The sequence below is a fragment of the Rhipicephalus microplus genome, unplaced genomic scaffold (genome assembly GCF_043290135.1).
Source record: "Rhipicephalus microplus isolate Deutch F79 unplaced genomic scaffold, USDA_Rmic scaffold_16, whole genome shotgun sequence".
NCBI lineage: Eukaryota > Metazoa > Arthropoda > Arachnida > Ixodida > Ixodidae > Rhipicephalus > Rhipicephalus microplus.
Window position 1 is genome coordinate 6,953,008 of NW_027464589.1, and position 14,499 is coordinate 6,967,506.

A 14,499-nucleotide genomic window follows, 5' to 3' on the forward strand; every position below is an offset into this window, starting at 1 on the left:
GTGCCAGCCACACAGATTAGCTCGCGCCAGTCTATATGCTTTGTCTTCTTCAACTCCCTGCACTGGCACGTAGCGATATAAATGGTCACTGTTCATCCAAACTCTAGGTTACGCCAGGTGCCCTCCAGAGAAGTGTCTTGAGACCCTTACTTTATATAATATACAGTAAAACCTCGTTATTTCGAAGTCACTGGGGCCACAAAAAATCTTCGAATTAAGTGGGTTTTCGAATCAACAGAACATACAAAAAGTGGGATGCAGAAAATTTAGAACTATTCAAATAATCAGTGCTCGTCAATTGGTGTGCCGGCTAGCTTGCGGCTCCAAGGGTTACATTTTCCAGTAATACCCGGGCTTAATTTTGCCTTGAACATTGAGAAATGGTAGGCCCCACTGCTGCTATCGAAAAAAAAAAAAGAAATAAAAGGTGTCGTGATCGACTGAAATGTGCGCCTGCGCAAAACAAGACATCTTCACTGCAACCCAGTAGTGACACGCGAGCAGCTTGTCGCCTGCTCCTCGCTGCGCCCGCACGTCCTGATCGGAGGTTTGCGTACATCGCGAATTTTGCCAAATTGTCCTTTATTAATTTCTTTGCAATTCCAGGAAGGATGGGTAAACAAACCATTGCCTGCTGGCATTACGAGAAACATGCAATATGCTGCTCGCGCATTACCGTTGTGCTGCAGTAAAGCACGTCTCATTTTCCACAAGCACACGTTTTGATTAACCACGTGTGTGTGTGTGTGTGTGTGTGCGCACGTGTGTGTGCGTGTGTGTGTGTGTGCGTGCGTGTGTGTGTGTGTGTGTGTGTGTGTGTGTGTGTGTGTGTGTGTGTGTGTGTGTGTGTGTGTGCGCTGGAAGTAGAGAGGCTGGAGTGCTTCAGCTGCCACTGATTAGTCTAATATCGCTACGTTGAATTGCCTTGTGTCTATTAAGGGCTGTCGTTTTTGCCGATTTGTGGCAAAATCGGGATCTGGAACGGGCACATAGCACCCAAAGTTTTCGAATTAACCGAACTGGGGCTGGCTGCCGCTTCAAATTATCCACTGAAACTTACATTGCAAAATATGGGACCGTGGAAATCCTTCAAATTAAACAACATTTCAAAATAACCAAGTTCGAATTAATGAGGTTTTACTGTATATATAAATGATATTGTTGAAGATGTCCTTTAACATGTCGAAATAAGGCTATTCACTGATGATTGTGTATTATATAAGGAAATAGTTACCATGAATGCTCAACAGCTTTTAAATACCTGCCTTGATATCATTTTCCAGTGGTGTAAGCAGTGGAATATGAAACTAAACTCAGACAAAACAGTGTAAATGAACATCACGAGAAAGAAAAACTTTTCTACTTTTCTATATGCGCTACAAACTCACATACTCAAAGATGTCAGTGAGTGTAAGTACCTTGGCGTAATGATAACCAAAAATCTAAATTGAAACACGCATGTATCTAACATTTGCGTATTCGCCTTCCGTAAGCTGTGCTTTCTCAAGTACAAACTTGAGTCTTGCCCCACCATCTGTTAAGCTGTTAGCCTATAATGCCACCATTAGACCTACTCTCGAATATGTGTGCGTTATTTGGGACCCATACACTAAAAAAATTGGCTCGAATGTGCATATTACACTGCAAATGTCTTTGAAAGATGATAGTCTTGCATCTGGAGAGAGTGAACAAAACATTTATTTGATGTTCTGCGCAAGAAAATCGGTGAATGGTATTCTGGAGGCGCTGCGTTAGAGTACCTCGAGCGTGCAGCAGAGGCGAACGAGCGTTTTGAGGCACGTTACACACTTCTAAAACCAAGGCGTGCGCGCCCGCGGAGAAAGATGCGCGCCTGTCTCGGAGGTGAGAAGGTGTAGAACGCAAAGCGACAGGCAGGTGCCATCACCGTGTCGTCATAGCAAAGCGTTAAAAACACCTTTTTAAGCATCGCGTTGCACTGTCAGCGCAGCGTGATAAACACTACAGTCCTTAGAGTCACTTGTGTGTGCCTCTTCTAGTATTAAGGCCGACATACAGAACATAGACGTGTTGTTATGGCGCCTCAGATATGTGCAATGATTGCTTTTTAATTGACAATTGCACAACTATGAACGCTAAATCTTGAGCAATATTGGTGGACACTGTGGATGGGGTTGGCCGTTTGGGTCGTTTGAGGTATCGTTAAGGGCAAACACACAGACAAATGTACAGACAGACTAAAATTGTTCCGTCGAAGGTCCCCAAAAAAGACTACCATCTTTAAAAAACATTCATGCCATAAAAATGATTCAATGCAAATGCATTAGGTTTATATTTTATAAATACTGCATGATAGACTCTCCCACAGCTATCAAACAAGAAAAGAATATACAGGAACTTAAGCTTCGTCGCAAAATTCTGGGATTAAAATTTTTTTGTCATTTAAAAAACAAACATTTTGCACTAGATGCCTCTACATTTATTCAGCCACAGACGTCGCAACAAACTAGAAATCGCCATGCTGCATCCTCCCCGATAACATGATTCCAGACACGTACCAACACATTTAAGTCCGCCTATTTTTCATAGAACCATTGCAGACTGGAATGCCCTGCCGTTTGAGTCGGTACAACACAATGAATAGCTCGACTTCATCACACCATAACCCTAAGCAATATCCCTTTCTTGGTTCGTATGTACAGGAACATGCGTGCACAAGTAATCCCAGCCGTTTAGAAGTATGTGTAAACGTAATAATACCCCTATTGCTGTGCCATGTGTTATATTGCGACTGTGTATTCATGTAAATACCTTTATGTACATATATTTATTCTGCCCACGAATCGCTACTAATTTATGCGATGAAAATGCTGTTGATTATGAATGATATATGTACACTTGTTTGCATGAGAGTATTAATTTTGTGTGTACATTGTGTGCATAGACTACTGATTGATTGTGAATTTTTTTTCTTGACAAGTGCTTGTTTCCACTCCTGCGAGGGCTCTAATATGAGCCTGCAGTATTCTGTAAGTAAATAAATAAATAATATGTGGATCGGCTGCCCCGGTCGAACAGCGACAGCGCATGTTTTTTGCTTTGTGACCATCATCAATAAGAGAATCCATAGTAGAACTCGCTTGGTGCCACGATCGCTAAACAAATTTAGTGCTCAAAAGTACTACACACAACGTAGAATTCAAATGTTACCCTTTAGTTCTGTAGAAAAGAGCCCTTTTTCACAAAAAATAGTGGCTCTCTTCGCTTTAAATTTTGAGCTTACTATGGTGCCTTTAGCCGATTTTTCGGCGTCCTCGAGGGCAGATTTGAACAGAGCCACTAAGGTTCTTTTTTTAGCTGTCGATTTCTTTGTTACTGTTCGGCGATAGGTGGAACTTGAGACTTTCTGAGGCCTGGTTTAATGGGTCAGAGTTGTCTGTGTGGCTATGCTAGAAGAAGGCCACATCAGCAGCTTCGTTCTGTCGATGGAAGCAGGGGGTGTTTGGTTACGAAGGCTGTGACGCCAAAACTCCGTCGCATGACCATTGACTTCTACGACGCTCTGGTGGGGCTCCTCACAGATGCTGTAACTACCTGCGGTAGTTCCAGACGCACTAACAGCAGTCCCCCCTTGACTGATGTGAGGGTGCTAACACTCCCTGTAAAGTCCTTTGCACCTTGTGGCGCACATGTTTCGCGCATAGGCTGCATTTAGGGTTCGCAACTATCGAGTGATAGATAGCATAGTGTTTGCAAGCGTTTCTCACCGTTATCATCATCATGGTTAGCACGGTAGCGTCGGCAGTGACACCTGGCGGCGATCTTGGCTGGCAGCATATGAGACGTGAGCGGTTCTCTTTGGCGAGTGGTGGCTGGCGCAAACCGTCGCTCCCGTGGCAGGTTCGTGGGGACGGCGCTGCGAGCTGTTTCCCATGGGCCCTTGTGGTGATCGAGCGCCAGCGACGCCACCTTTCGCATCACCTTGTTTGTTGTTAGGTTGATTAGGTGTATTAAAGTATTGTGTAAGGTTGTTTTAGCCTGTTGATCAGAACTGATGTATTTTGATTCGGCTGGCAATATTGCCATTCCAAAAGTAATTAAATAAATGTGTTTGAGTTTCGTCTGACCGCATCTACTGTGTCTGTTCATTCCGAGAGCATATGCTTCATTCGAGACTCCCCACCGTCCACCAGCAGCAATCTCTGGGATGTCATGACATCACTTCGAGCAGAGACAGAGTTCGCACCTAACAGATAAAGACACCTTGCCAGGTCAAAGACACTAACCAAGAACAGGCTTAAGCCAATGTGGCTCTCCATTCCACATCGGAGTGGTGATTTGAACGGGATCGTCAGCTACATCGGTCGTGGACCCAACACTACAACATTTAGACGTTCAGCAATTGATGGAACATAATAAAAGTGCTTGAACATACTTCTAAAATAGAAGTCTTCCATTTGGGCTACGACCCGACAGCAAGGTCAAAGTGCCCAGACTCTAGTTAGGGACTCGAGTCAAATTTAGCAACTATAATGGAATTGTATTAGTCCATTTTTGTATATTTGCTTTGTGCATTTTTTGTAAGGTTTTTTCAGAGTTTTTGGTTTTTGGAGTGTTCGATTTTCTCGCTTTTTCTTTCCGTGATTGTAGTTCAATTATGTTTATTGTGCCTCATAGCGTCCTTTCAATCCATCGTCAAAGAAACGCCCCCGAGATCTGTGAATATGCGCAAGTATCCGCCACATGGTTTCATTCTTGTTCATGTTTATCTGTGTGCACATGACACATCCTGTAGAAAACTATGTGTTGTTTCTAATAAACTTATTAGTTGCAAGCCAGTGCTTGCACCCCTGTTTCATAGTTTTTTTTTCTGTATGTTGTCATACTGTTTTTCAGATAAACAAAATTTTGTGTAGTCCTGGCAACTTACAACTACCTTACAATTCCATGCAGTTGTTCTTGTAAGGACACTTGGTCTGGTGACCACTGCCAATGGCACCAGTGTCATGTTATGTATATATAAACATATGTACATAGGAAAAAACGAATTGTTGTGTTGGCTACTTGACCAATCCTTATTCAGGGGCAACACACACTACGACTACAGGACCATACTACAAACGACGGATGTTATATATTATCCTCAAGTCATATTTCTTCAAATCAAAATTAGCGCATAATCTACACCATAACTTGAGCTCCAACATGTTTTTTTTTTTTGCATATTACATCCAAGAAAACGTGTTAGTTTTTTATGTAGCTGAATGCATCTTTGCTATCTAGAGTTCAATAAGAAATATAATGCACACACTTGTCAGGATAAGAAGGCAAGCCAAAATCATCCGATTTTCCCTACTTTCGTGGTCTATACTTAAAATTCCGCAACAAACCTTTTCACTTATCCCGTCAATTTCATTGTAATGAGGCTTGACTGTACTAACAAGCAAACACAATTCAATAAAACTTGCTTCTGATCAAGTATGTTCACAATTCTGCCAGAGAAATAAAATATGCAAGATCAGACAAACGTAAGTCTATGCATACAGGTACAAACTTTAGCTTTACTATTTCACACAAAATAAGTGCACGATGACACGTCTGCACAGGCTATTATTAGCTGCGTATGTTGGCTCCCCATCCTTGAAGATATCTCAGCTATGAGTAGCTAAACAAGCAGTTCAATAAATCTGCCAGAACAATCAGCAAGCAAGTTAAGCTACTCACTTTGCCGGGAATTCCGAACCAAGAGGTATCTGAAAGTGTCGCAAGAGTGCAATGAAATCCCGTGCATCCTGCTGCAGGCGGGTGAAGCTGCTGGCCATTTCATCGAAATAGAGCGTCTCCCCAAGACACTCCAGCACTCGTTCACGTACTGATGATGGGCACAGATGGTCCTGCATCAAATTCCCCCACTTTCATTCATCTCATTAGTTCACCGGGACTGGCTGTGCAAACAAGGATGCAAGGAAGAACAAGTCAGGATTCCGAAAGTGCTGACTGGCAGAAAGAAAACAAGGCACTTATCTCCACGTGCCCAAATTGTCAATCCGGCATGCATGGGTGTCTGCATGGAAAATAACTACTCATGCATTCGATTTCTTATGCACGTCAATAATTGGTTGACTCACGCACATTCATTTCATTTCCTTTATTAATACTTTTTGAATGGCTATCACAGGAGTGGAAATAAATCATATTCAAACAAAAATGTGCACAGAAAAAGGGCTACCGGAACACATTGTTTCACAGCATGCGCCGAAATAGATATAAGAAATCTATTATATTTGCAAATTATTCAGTGAAACAAAAGAAGAAAACATCACTGCTGAAAAACTTATTATAAACAACTTATCAGCACACAATGAATATCATAGTTTAATTACAATGTACGTAATTTTCACATGGAATCACATTCTTAATAGATAGAATCAGCAAACACTATGGAGTTTATGGCTTCTGAAAACTCGGTAAGGGATTCAGTTTTCACAACCTGATCTGGACACAAATTCCATTGCTGAATCACCCTAGAGAAGAAACTGTACCTGAAGCAGTCATTATGTGAGGCGATATCTACATAGTGTGTCTTGATGTTTCTTGTGTTTTGATCTCAAAGGACTTGTTATAGCTTACTTTAACATGATTATGAATTATTAAGGAAAGGAATTCTAGCCTTTCAAATTCTGTTCATTTTTGGAGTGGTGAGAGCTCTACAAGTTTACATAATTCGGTATTAGTCGGTGGTAATAAGTATGAGCCTAGATCTAAGGAGTTGTATTCTCTCAAATTTTGAACAGTTAGTTTGGCTATAGGGATTCCAAACTACTTTGGCGTATTCGATTATCAGTCTTACCAAGGTTTTATAAGCTAAAGTTTTATTTCAGGAGAGGCACAGTAAAGATTACATCTCGGGCCCTGTAACACTTTGTTAGCCTTGGAACGTTTCTCTATGTTAAAATTCCAGGACAAGTCGGATGTAAATATCAGGCCTAGGTATCTGTACTGATAAAGCTTGAGAGAGTTCGGGACCGTTCATACTGTAAGGGTAACTCAGATTGTTCTTTTTTCTGGAAAAGGGCATAAAAACGTTTTTGTTGGGTAAGCTGCATTTGCCACTGATCGCACCAGTTCTTAATTTTCTGTAAGTTAAGATTAGATTCAGACTGGTTACTTGGTGACTTCATATTTTTGTACAGTATTCAATCATCAGCAAACATTCTTCTTTAGTGTTTGTATATTACATATGTATCCTGCTAATCAAGATATCAGGTGATATGTAGAACCCTTGGTTCACCAAGTGACATATCACTATGCGATAGTAACGAAGTTCCTATTAGTGACAAGGAGTGCACAGTTGCCTTTAATACATCTTTTTTCATCCATATACCCTACAAAACACCATTCAAACATTCCGCAAGTCACTTATCTAAATTATCAGTAATTGATTTAATAAAAGATGGTATCCCAGGTATCATTAATAACCTCAAGTTATCTAGTGCATGTGGCCCTGATAATATCCACTCCAATATTTTAGAAAATAGAGTGAGGATGTCTCGAAAAACTATGTGTCATATTTTATGCCAGTCATTACTAACTCCCCTCAGACTAGAAAACATTAAAAGTGGTAACAGTACACAAAAGTGTCGATAAGAATTCCCCCGTAAAACTATCATCCTATTTCATTGACACGCACTTGTTCCGATATGCTTGAACATCTCATTGCTTCCTACATACATCACCATCTAGAGTTTAATCATGTTTTTTTGCAAACCAGCATTGGTTTTTGAAGGGTTTGTCATGTGAGACTCAGTTACTAAAATTTACTACAGACATACATTTTAACATGAATCATAGTTTTCAAACAAATTGAATTTGTCTTGATTTCTCTAAAAGCCTTCGACTGCCCAGTCCACTGCTGCCTAGTTTCCAAATTCTAGGTTCTAAAATTAGATAACTTGATGCTCTTCTGGATCCACAACTTTCAAATAAGCCGTCAACAGTTCACCATCGTTTATAATTCTACCTCATAATTCACATATGACACTTCCAGTGTACCACGAGGTAGTGTGCTAAGATCATTGCTCTTTCACATTTGCATCAATTATCTGCCTAATAACATTTCATTCTACATGTGTGTATTCGGAGATGTTTGTATATTATATCAACCAATTAGAAGCCCCAATGATCATCTTAATTTACAACATGACCTTCAAATCATGTGAGGCCTGGCAAATTTGTGTGAGGCCTGGCAAATGAGACTCAACTCATGTAAATGTAAAATAAAGGCATTCTCACGTAAAACTTCAAATCATAACTTTTCGTATTAGAGTTAAACCTGCTTGTGAGGAACCTCAATATAACGGATTTATCGATATAACGAAGATTTTCTATTTCCCGCCATTGCTCCGCAGAAGCACAGGTATTTGCGACCTCTATGTAACAAGGGTACAATTGGAGACAACCTCTATCTGACAAATTTTCCCCCCAGACAATCTAGGAATTTTTCCCCCAATTTTGGCATTTTGGTACAAGCATGCATCTTCCGCGGGTGCCCTGCCACCGAAAAAGCGTGACGCGGCGACGGCGCGCACAGCGCACAAGGAGAGAGAGAGCTCTCATTATTGCGTGCGGGTGAGCGCAAGGCCGGCAGGCAGGCCTACACTCTACGAGTCGGCGTTGCCGTCGTTCTCGCCACTGCGGCAGCACGCGCAGATGTGCCTCCCTACCCCCTACAAACCAAAAAGAAAATACTTCTTCATTGCCAATGACACGCTTTTAGTTAGTGTCACATATGTGGGGCCGCGCTGCATATGGAGGGTTCGTTAATGAATAGTTTTCCGCGGTACCTGTATCTGTGTCCATGTCGTTCACTCTTCGTTTACGATGTCGTGTCAACATGCGTGGTTTCACTGCATACATGCATGGTGTGGCTCCCCAACAACGTTCAGCTTTGCTTTTTTTTTTTTTTTTAAATACAGACAGCCGTGTCATCACCACCGAGATGTTGGATTAGGCGCTGATGGAAACTGTGCAAGACCACGGTGCCGACGGATCTTCGGAGGTCAACTCGTCATGCGCTTTCTTCTTGTGCCGTGCCGTGAGTTCGCAGGCTCGTAGCTTTGGCGATTAGCAGATTAGTTCTGGCAACAACACTACAGCACATTGAATGCAATGCAATGAACGCAATAGCAACTTATTCTATTGTTACACGAAGTAAGGCTGGCAGCCAACTTTTTCCAATCCGACATCGAGGAACTCCTACAAAACGCTGGTGTGAGCAAGCACAGTTGCTCCAGGAAGAAGCGCTCTTTTCACACAGTCTCTTCACATTGAAAGCACACAGATAATACTTGCTGAGATTTCACGCGCGCCAGCAATCGCGACCACCCTTAAAATCAAAGTTCATTGTTGCTACTGTTTCACAACGCTGTTTCCCAAACAATCAAACACAGATTTAGGGAATTCCAAACTTCACAGTTCTTATCACAATAATATTCACATTCATAATATTTACACTCCCGTTTTGTAAATACATTAGAAATGTAGTTTTTTTTTCCAACTCTTGTGTCAAGCTGTGTGCTACCATTTGTCTTGTCTCGTTAGTTCTCAGCATCATTATATTATCTCTCTTAACTTTAGCACTGCTTTGCAGTCTTCTTTAGTTTAAGCTGTGATGCTTTTGTAAGTGCTAATACTATGTGCATTTCTAAACTTTTTTTACGTGACCATTCCACCACTTCTTTTCAACAAGTCAATTTATTTACTTTTTTTTTCTGAGCACTCTCAGTATTCTTAGACTGCTATCTGACTACTACCACATGTGTTTTCCTTGCGGGTTACCTAACGTAAGTTTTTGTAAGTGCTAATACTATGTGCATTTCTAAATTTTTTTTTTTACGTGACCATTGCATCACTTATTTTCAACAAGTCACATTAATTACTAATTTTTTTTCTGAGCACTCTTAGTATTCTTAGACATCTATAAGACCACTACCAGATATGTTTTCCTTGCGGGTGACCTAACGTGTGCCGATGTATGCATCTGCGAAGGCGCGCATCTGTCGTTACACTGGAGTTGTTACGTGCTGCAGTAGGTTGCTTTGTTTTATGTAACGCTCGCAAACCTTGAATTTATCTTAAGGTGTTCGCGCAGCCCGGTGCGTGAAATTCGAGTTGGCACTTTCATTTACTCGCAACACAGGTTTTGACTGTTGCAGCCTGCACTCTTGCATTTTGAGAAGTTCTTTAAACTTGAACTGCATTCGAACAAATCCATGTCTGTTCACGGTCGAATCACCGTACCTTATGTGTGCACTGTACAAAAATAGTAGAAAGCTTTAACCACAAGATTAGATTTAGAAACAGGAGCTGTTACTAACTTTCTTGGGTACTTACCATCTTTTGTGACCTTCTTACTACATAGGATTTCAGAAACTTAAAGGTTGCAACGTTTTTTTTGCGCACTGTTCCTAACTTTTTGCCATGCACCTCTTTAACAAGGCAGTATTATGCTAAGTATACATAACATATTCCTTGTAAAAATATTTCATAAATATCCTATGCTACGTTACATTCAGAGCCTAACGTAATTGTAGACTGTTAAAACAAACAGGAAAATTTAAAATATTGTTACGGTGAGATGCCTTTATTTACAGGAAAATGATGAATGCGAAAGTCCAGGGATCTGGCGATCACCGCTCATGCCAACTTCGTTCTCCTCTTCTTCCACGAGTCCCCTCAGTATCGTAGCAATTCCCCCTTTGCAGACGATGCCCACCGGGCGAGTGAGGCTTCGTTGCGATGATGATAGCATTTTAAACGGGCCACATGAACGACGTTGGTCTTGCTTGAGCGGGGGCCAGTTGACAACAGCCGAGATATCATGTACGTGACATCGCTGAGACTTTCCAGGACAACAAACGGACCGGTGTAGTTGGCCAGAAACTTTTGGCAGAGGCCGCGCTTGCGAAGCGGCGTCCAAAGCCACACCAAATCCCCTTTCGCAAACAATACGTGCCGATGACTTCTGTCGTAACGGTTCTTGGAGCGTTTCTGGGAGACGAAAGTTCGAAGACAGGCTATGCGCCGGGCCTCTTCTGCGCGGCAAATGGTTTCGACGAGAGTAGGTTGATCAGTCTCGGGAAAAAAAAGGAAGAATAGTGTCAAGAGCTGTGCGGGGTTGGCGAGCGTAGAGCAGATAAAATGGACTGTATCTCGTTGTTTCGTGCTGTGCAGTGTTGTAGGCAAAAGTTATAAATGGCGAAATCGCGTCCCATGTTTTGTGTCCAGAATCTACATACATAGAATGCATGTTGACGAGAGTCCTATTAGTTCGTTCTGTCAAACCATTAGCCTGCTGCGGGTGATACGGGGTAGTGTGACGAAAATGGCACGAAGCAAGACGAAGGAGGTCTTCAACTACATCGGCCACAAATTGCCGCCCGCGATCACTGATGATGACACGGGGGCATCCATGGCGTAATATAACGTGTGACAGCATGAACTGTGAAACTTGAGTGGCCGTTGCCGCAGGAATCGCCGCAGTTTCGACGTAACGTGTGAGGTGGTCAACGCCTACAATAATCCATCAGTTGCCGTTCGTTGATCGCGGAAAAGGGCAGAGCAGGTCAACACCTACGACGTCAAATGGTGAACTCGGGGGTGCTATGGGATGAAGTAGTCTGGCTGGCGGAGTTGTAGGACGCTTGTGGCGTTGACATTGCTCACAGCTCGCAACCTATACAGTCACACTTTTACGCATCTTCGGCCAGAAGAAGCGTTCTTGCGTGTGATAAAATGTCCTAGAAAAACCCATATGGCCAGATGTTGGGTCGTCGTGCATTGCTCGAAGTACGTGTTGTCGTAGAGTTGTAGGTACAATTAGAAGTAGGCGAGGGCCTACGCCGGAATAATTCTTTTTGTAAAGAACACCATCCTTTACGACGAAACCACGTTGACCGTTCGTTCCGGAAATAAAGAAATAAGCGAGACTGTTGTCATTGCATTGCTCTGCTTGAAAAGTTGTTAGGTCAGGAAACGGAGTATCCACTACAGCCAAATATTCATCAAAGTTGTCAGCGTCGCACTCGGTTGTCGGAAGGGGAAGTCGTGAAAGGCAATCGGCGTTGGAATGACGACGACGGCTCTTGTAACAGACTTCAAAGTCGTGTTCTTGCAATCGTAACGCCCAACGAGCAAGACGACCAGATGGGTCCCGTAGTCCAGTGAGCCAACATAAAGAATGGTGGTCCGTGACAATCGAGAATCGGCATCCATAGATATGAGGGCGAAACTTGTGCACAGCGAATATGACCGCGAGACATTCTTGCTCTGCGACAGTATAGTTTCGCTCTGGTTTAACAGCGACTGGCATAGGCAACGACGTGTTCAGCAGCTCCATGGCATTGGACCAAGACGGCACCGATACCTACACCACTGGCGTCGGTATGAACTTCTGTGGCAGCAGATGGGTCATAGTGGCGAAGTACGGGCCCTGGCGTAAGAACAAACTTCAGTTGCGAAAAAGATGACTCGCATTCCGCTGACCACCGAAAAGGTGCGTTCTTGTTGAGTAGGGACGTCAAAGGGTAAGCGAGGTCGGCGAATCTGGGCACGAAGCGACGGAAGTATGAGCATAGGCCCAAAAAGCTTCGCAACTCTTGTACCGACTGAGGTTGTTTGAAGCTGCTGACTGCAGCGACATTCTGGGGGTCGGGTCGAACACCATGCTTGTCCACCAGGTGACCGAGAACGAGAGTCTCACGGCTGATAAAGTGACACTTCTTAAAGTTCAGGGTGAGCTTAGCTCTCTCAAGGCAGGTCAGAAGAATGTCTAGGTGATGGTTGTGTTCATCGAATGTACGGCCAAAAATTATAATGTCATCCAGGTAGCAAAGACAAACTTCCCACTTTAGTCCACGTACCACAGAGTCCATGAAGCGCTCAAACGTGTCTGGAGCATTGCATAGGCCAAACGGCATTACATTGAATTCAAATAGACCATCTGGGGTTATGAAGGCCGTTTTCTCTTTGTCATTCGGGTGCATGGGGATTTGCCAATAACCAGATCTCAAATCCACGGAGGAGAAGTACGATGCCAAATGCAAACAATCGATGACGTCATCAATCCTGGGAAGTGGGTATACATCCTATTTAGTAACAGAGTTGAGCCGTCTGTAATCCACGCAGAATCGCCATGTACCATCCTTCTTTCAAAGAATCACAGGGGCAGCCCAAGGGCTACACGACTGTTGGATGACCCTTTTCTTTAACATTTCTTCTTCCTGTTGAGCAATGACCTTGCGTTCCGCAGATGAGACACGGAATAGTTTCTGCGGATAGGGTGAGCGGATCCTGTGTCAATCCATAATCCAATGGCGGGTACGCGACTCGGGTACAGTTATTGCTCTTCATTCTGCGCAAAGTCAAATATAGTAGCGTGCTTCGCAAGTACTTCTACCAAAGCTTGACGTTTTCCTGATGATAGCGACTTGTTTACCATACTCAGAAAGTTGGCTTCTGTATGGTACGTTGCACGAATAGGATCTACACTCTCGTCGCTTAAAGATGCAATAAAACTGGTCGCATTTTGTTCAAAGAGGGCGAGTCGCATTCCGCAGGGTAGCATGACAGGTTCATTTTAATAGTTCAACACCCATAAGGCCGATGCCTATCACTGATCGACAGAACACAATGTGGAACGAGCACATTTTTCTTGGCGCAATTGAGAGGAATGGGCTCCACAAGAACATCAAATTTTCTGGCGTCCGAGGCAGAGGCGTCAACGCGTACGGTCTTCATCAAGTTGGGCGGCAAGACAGCATCCTCAATGACGGTTATAGATCCTTCACAGTGCCTAGGATCGTCAGTAAATGCCGATAGCGTAATCTCGCCAGCACCGCAATTGACAGTAGCCCCGCACTCGCGTAGAAAATCGATCCCCAAGATGATTTCATGGGTGGAGCTGGTCAGGACAGCGAATTCAGCCTCGAAGACCTTGTCACCCAAAGTGACACAAACAACACACACCGATCGGGAACAGTGTCTCCCCGCTCACTGCACGAAATGATGCACAACTGCCCCAGCGAAACATCACTTTATGTCCTAGCCGCAATTTGAAGTTAAAACTCATCACTGAAACAGCTGCTCCAGTATCTATCAAAGCCATCGTAGGAAGTCCATCAATAAGCACGGGAACCCTATTTTGCGTCATAAAAATGGGTGGAGGCATAGGCGGATGTAGTGAAAAATGTTCGGCGACCTCACCTCCATTGGCCGCACCACCTAGTTTCCCGGAGGTGGGGAGGTGACGTGTCGACCAGGAGATGGGGAACGGAACCGGCGTGTTGTGGGGGGCGTCAAGCTTTGCATGGAAGAAGGCGAGTCGTTGCGTAAATTTTGGTGGAAATTGCATCCTACATGTGTATCACTGTGGGTCGTTTGCTGGAAGCCGTCCCCAACGTACGCGTCCCGCATTAAGCGCATACCACCGCGCCAGCGGTTTCGTCGAGAAGAAGCTGATGA

At 43.4% G+C, this 14,499-nt stretch overlaps 1 protein-coding gene across 9 annotated transcripts in view; it reads right to left on the reverse strand.

Annotated features, from left to right (window-relative positions):
• Hel89B (histone acetyltransferase 1) overlaps positions 1–14,499 on the reverse strand; it is a 913,881-nt gene that overhangs the window by 525,798 nt on the left and 373,584 nt on the right. For all 9 annotated transcript variants that reach the window (XR_012888773.1, XR_012888774.1, XM_037419311.2 and 6 more), the window contains one exon: positions 5,704–5,873. Coding sequence is in view for 7 of the 9 variants with exons in the window: in XM_037419311.2 (XP_037275208.2) it covers positions 5,704–5,873 (170 nt within the window). In the remaining 2 variants the exon portion in view is untranslated. The remainder of the gene's footprint in view (positions 1–5,703; positions 5,874–14,499) is intronic.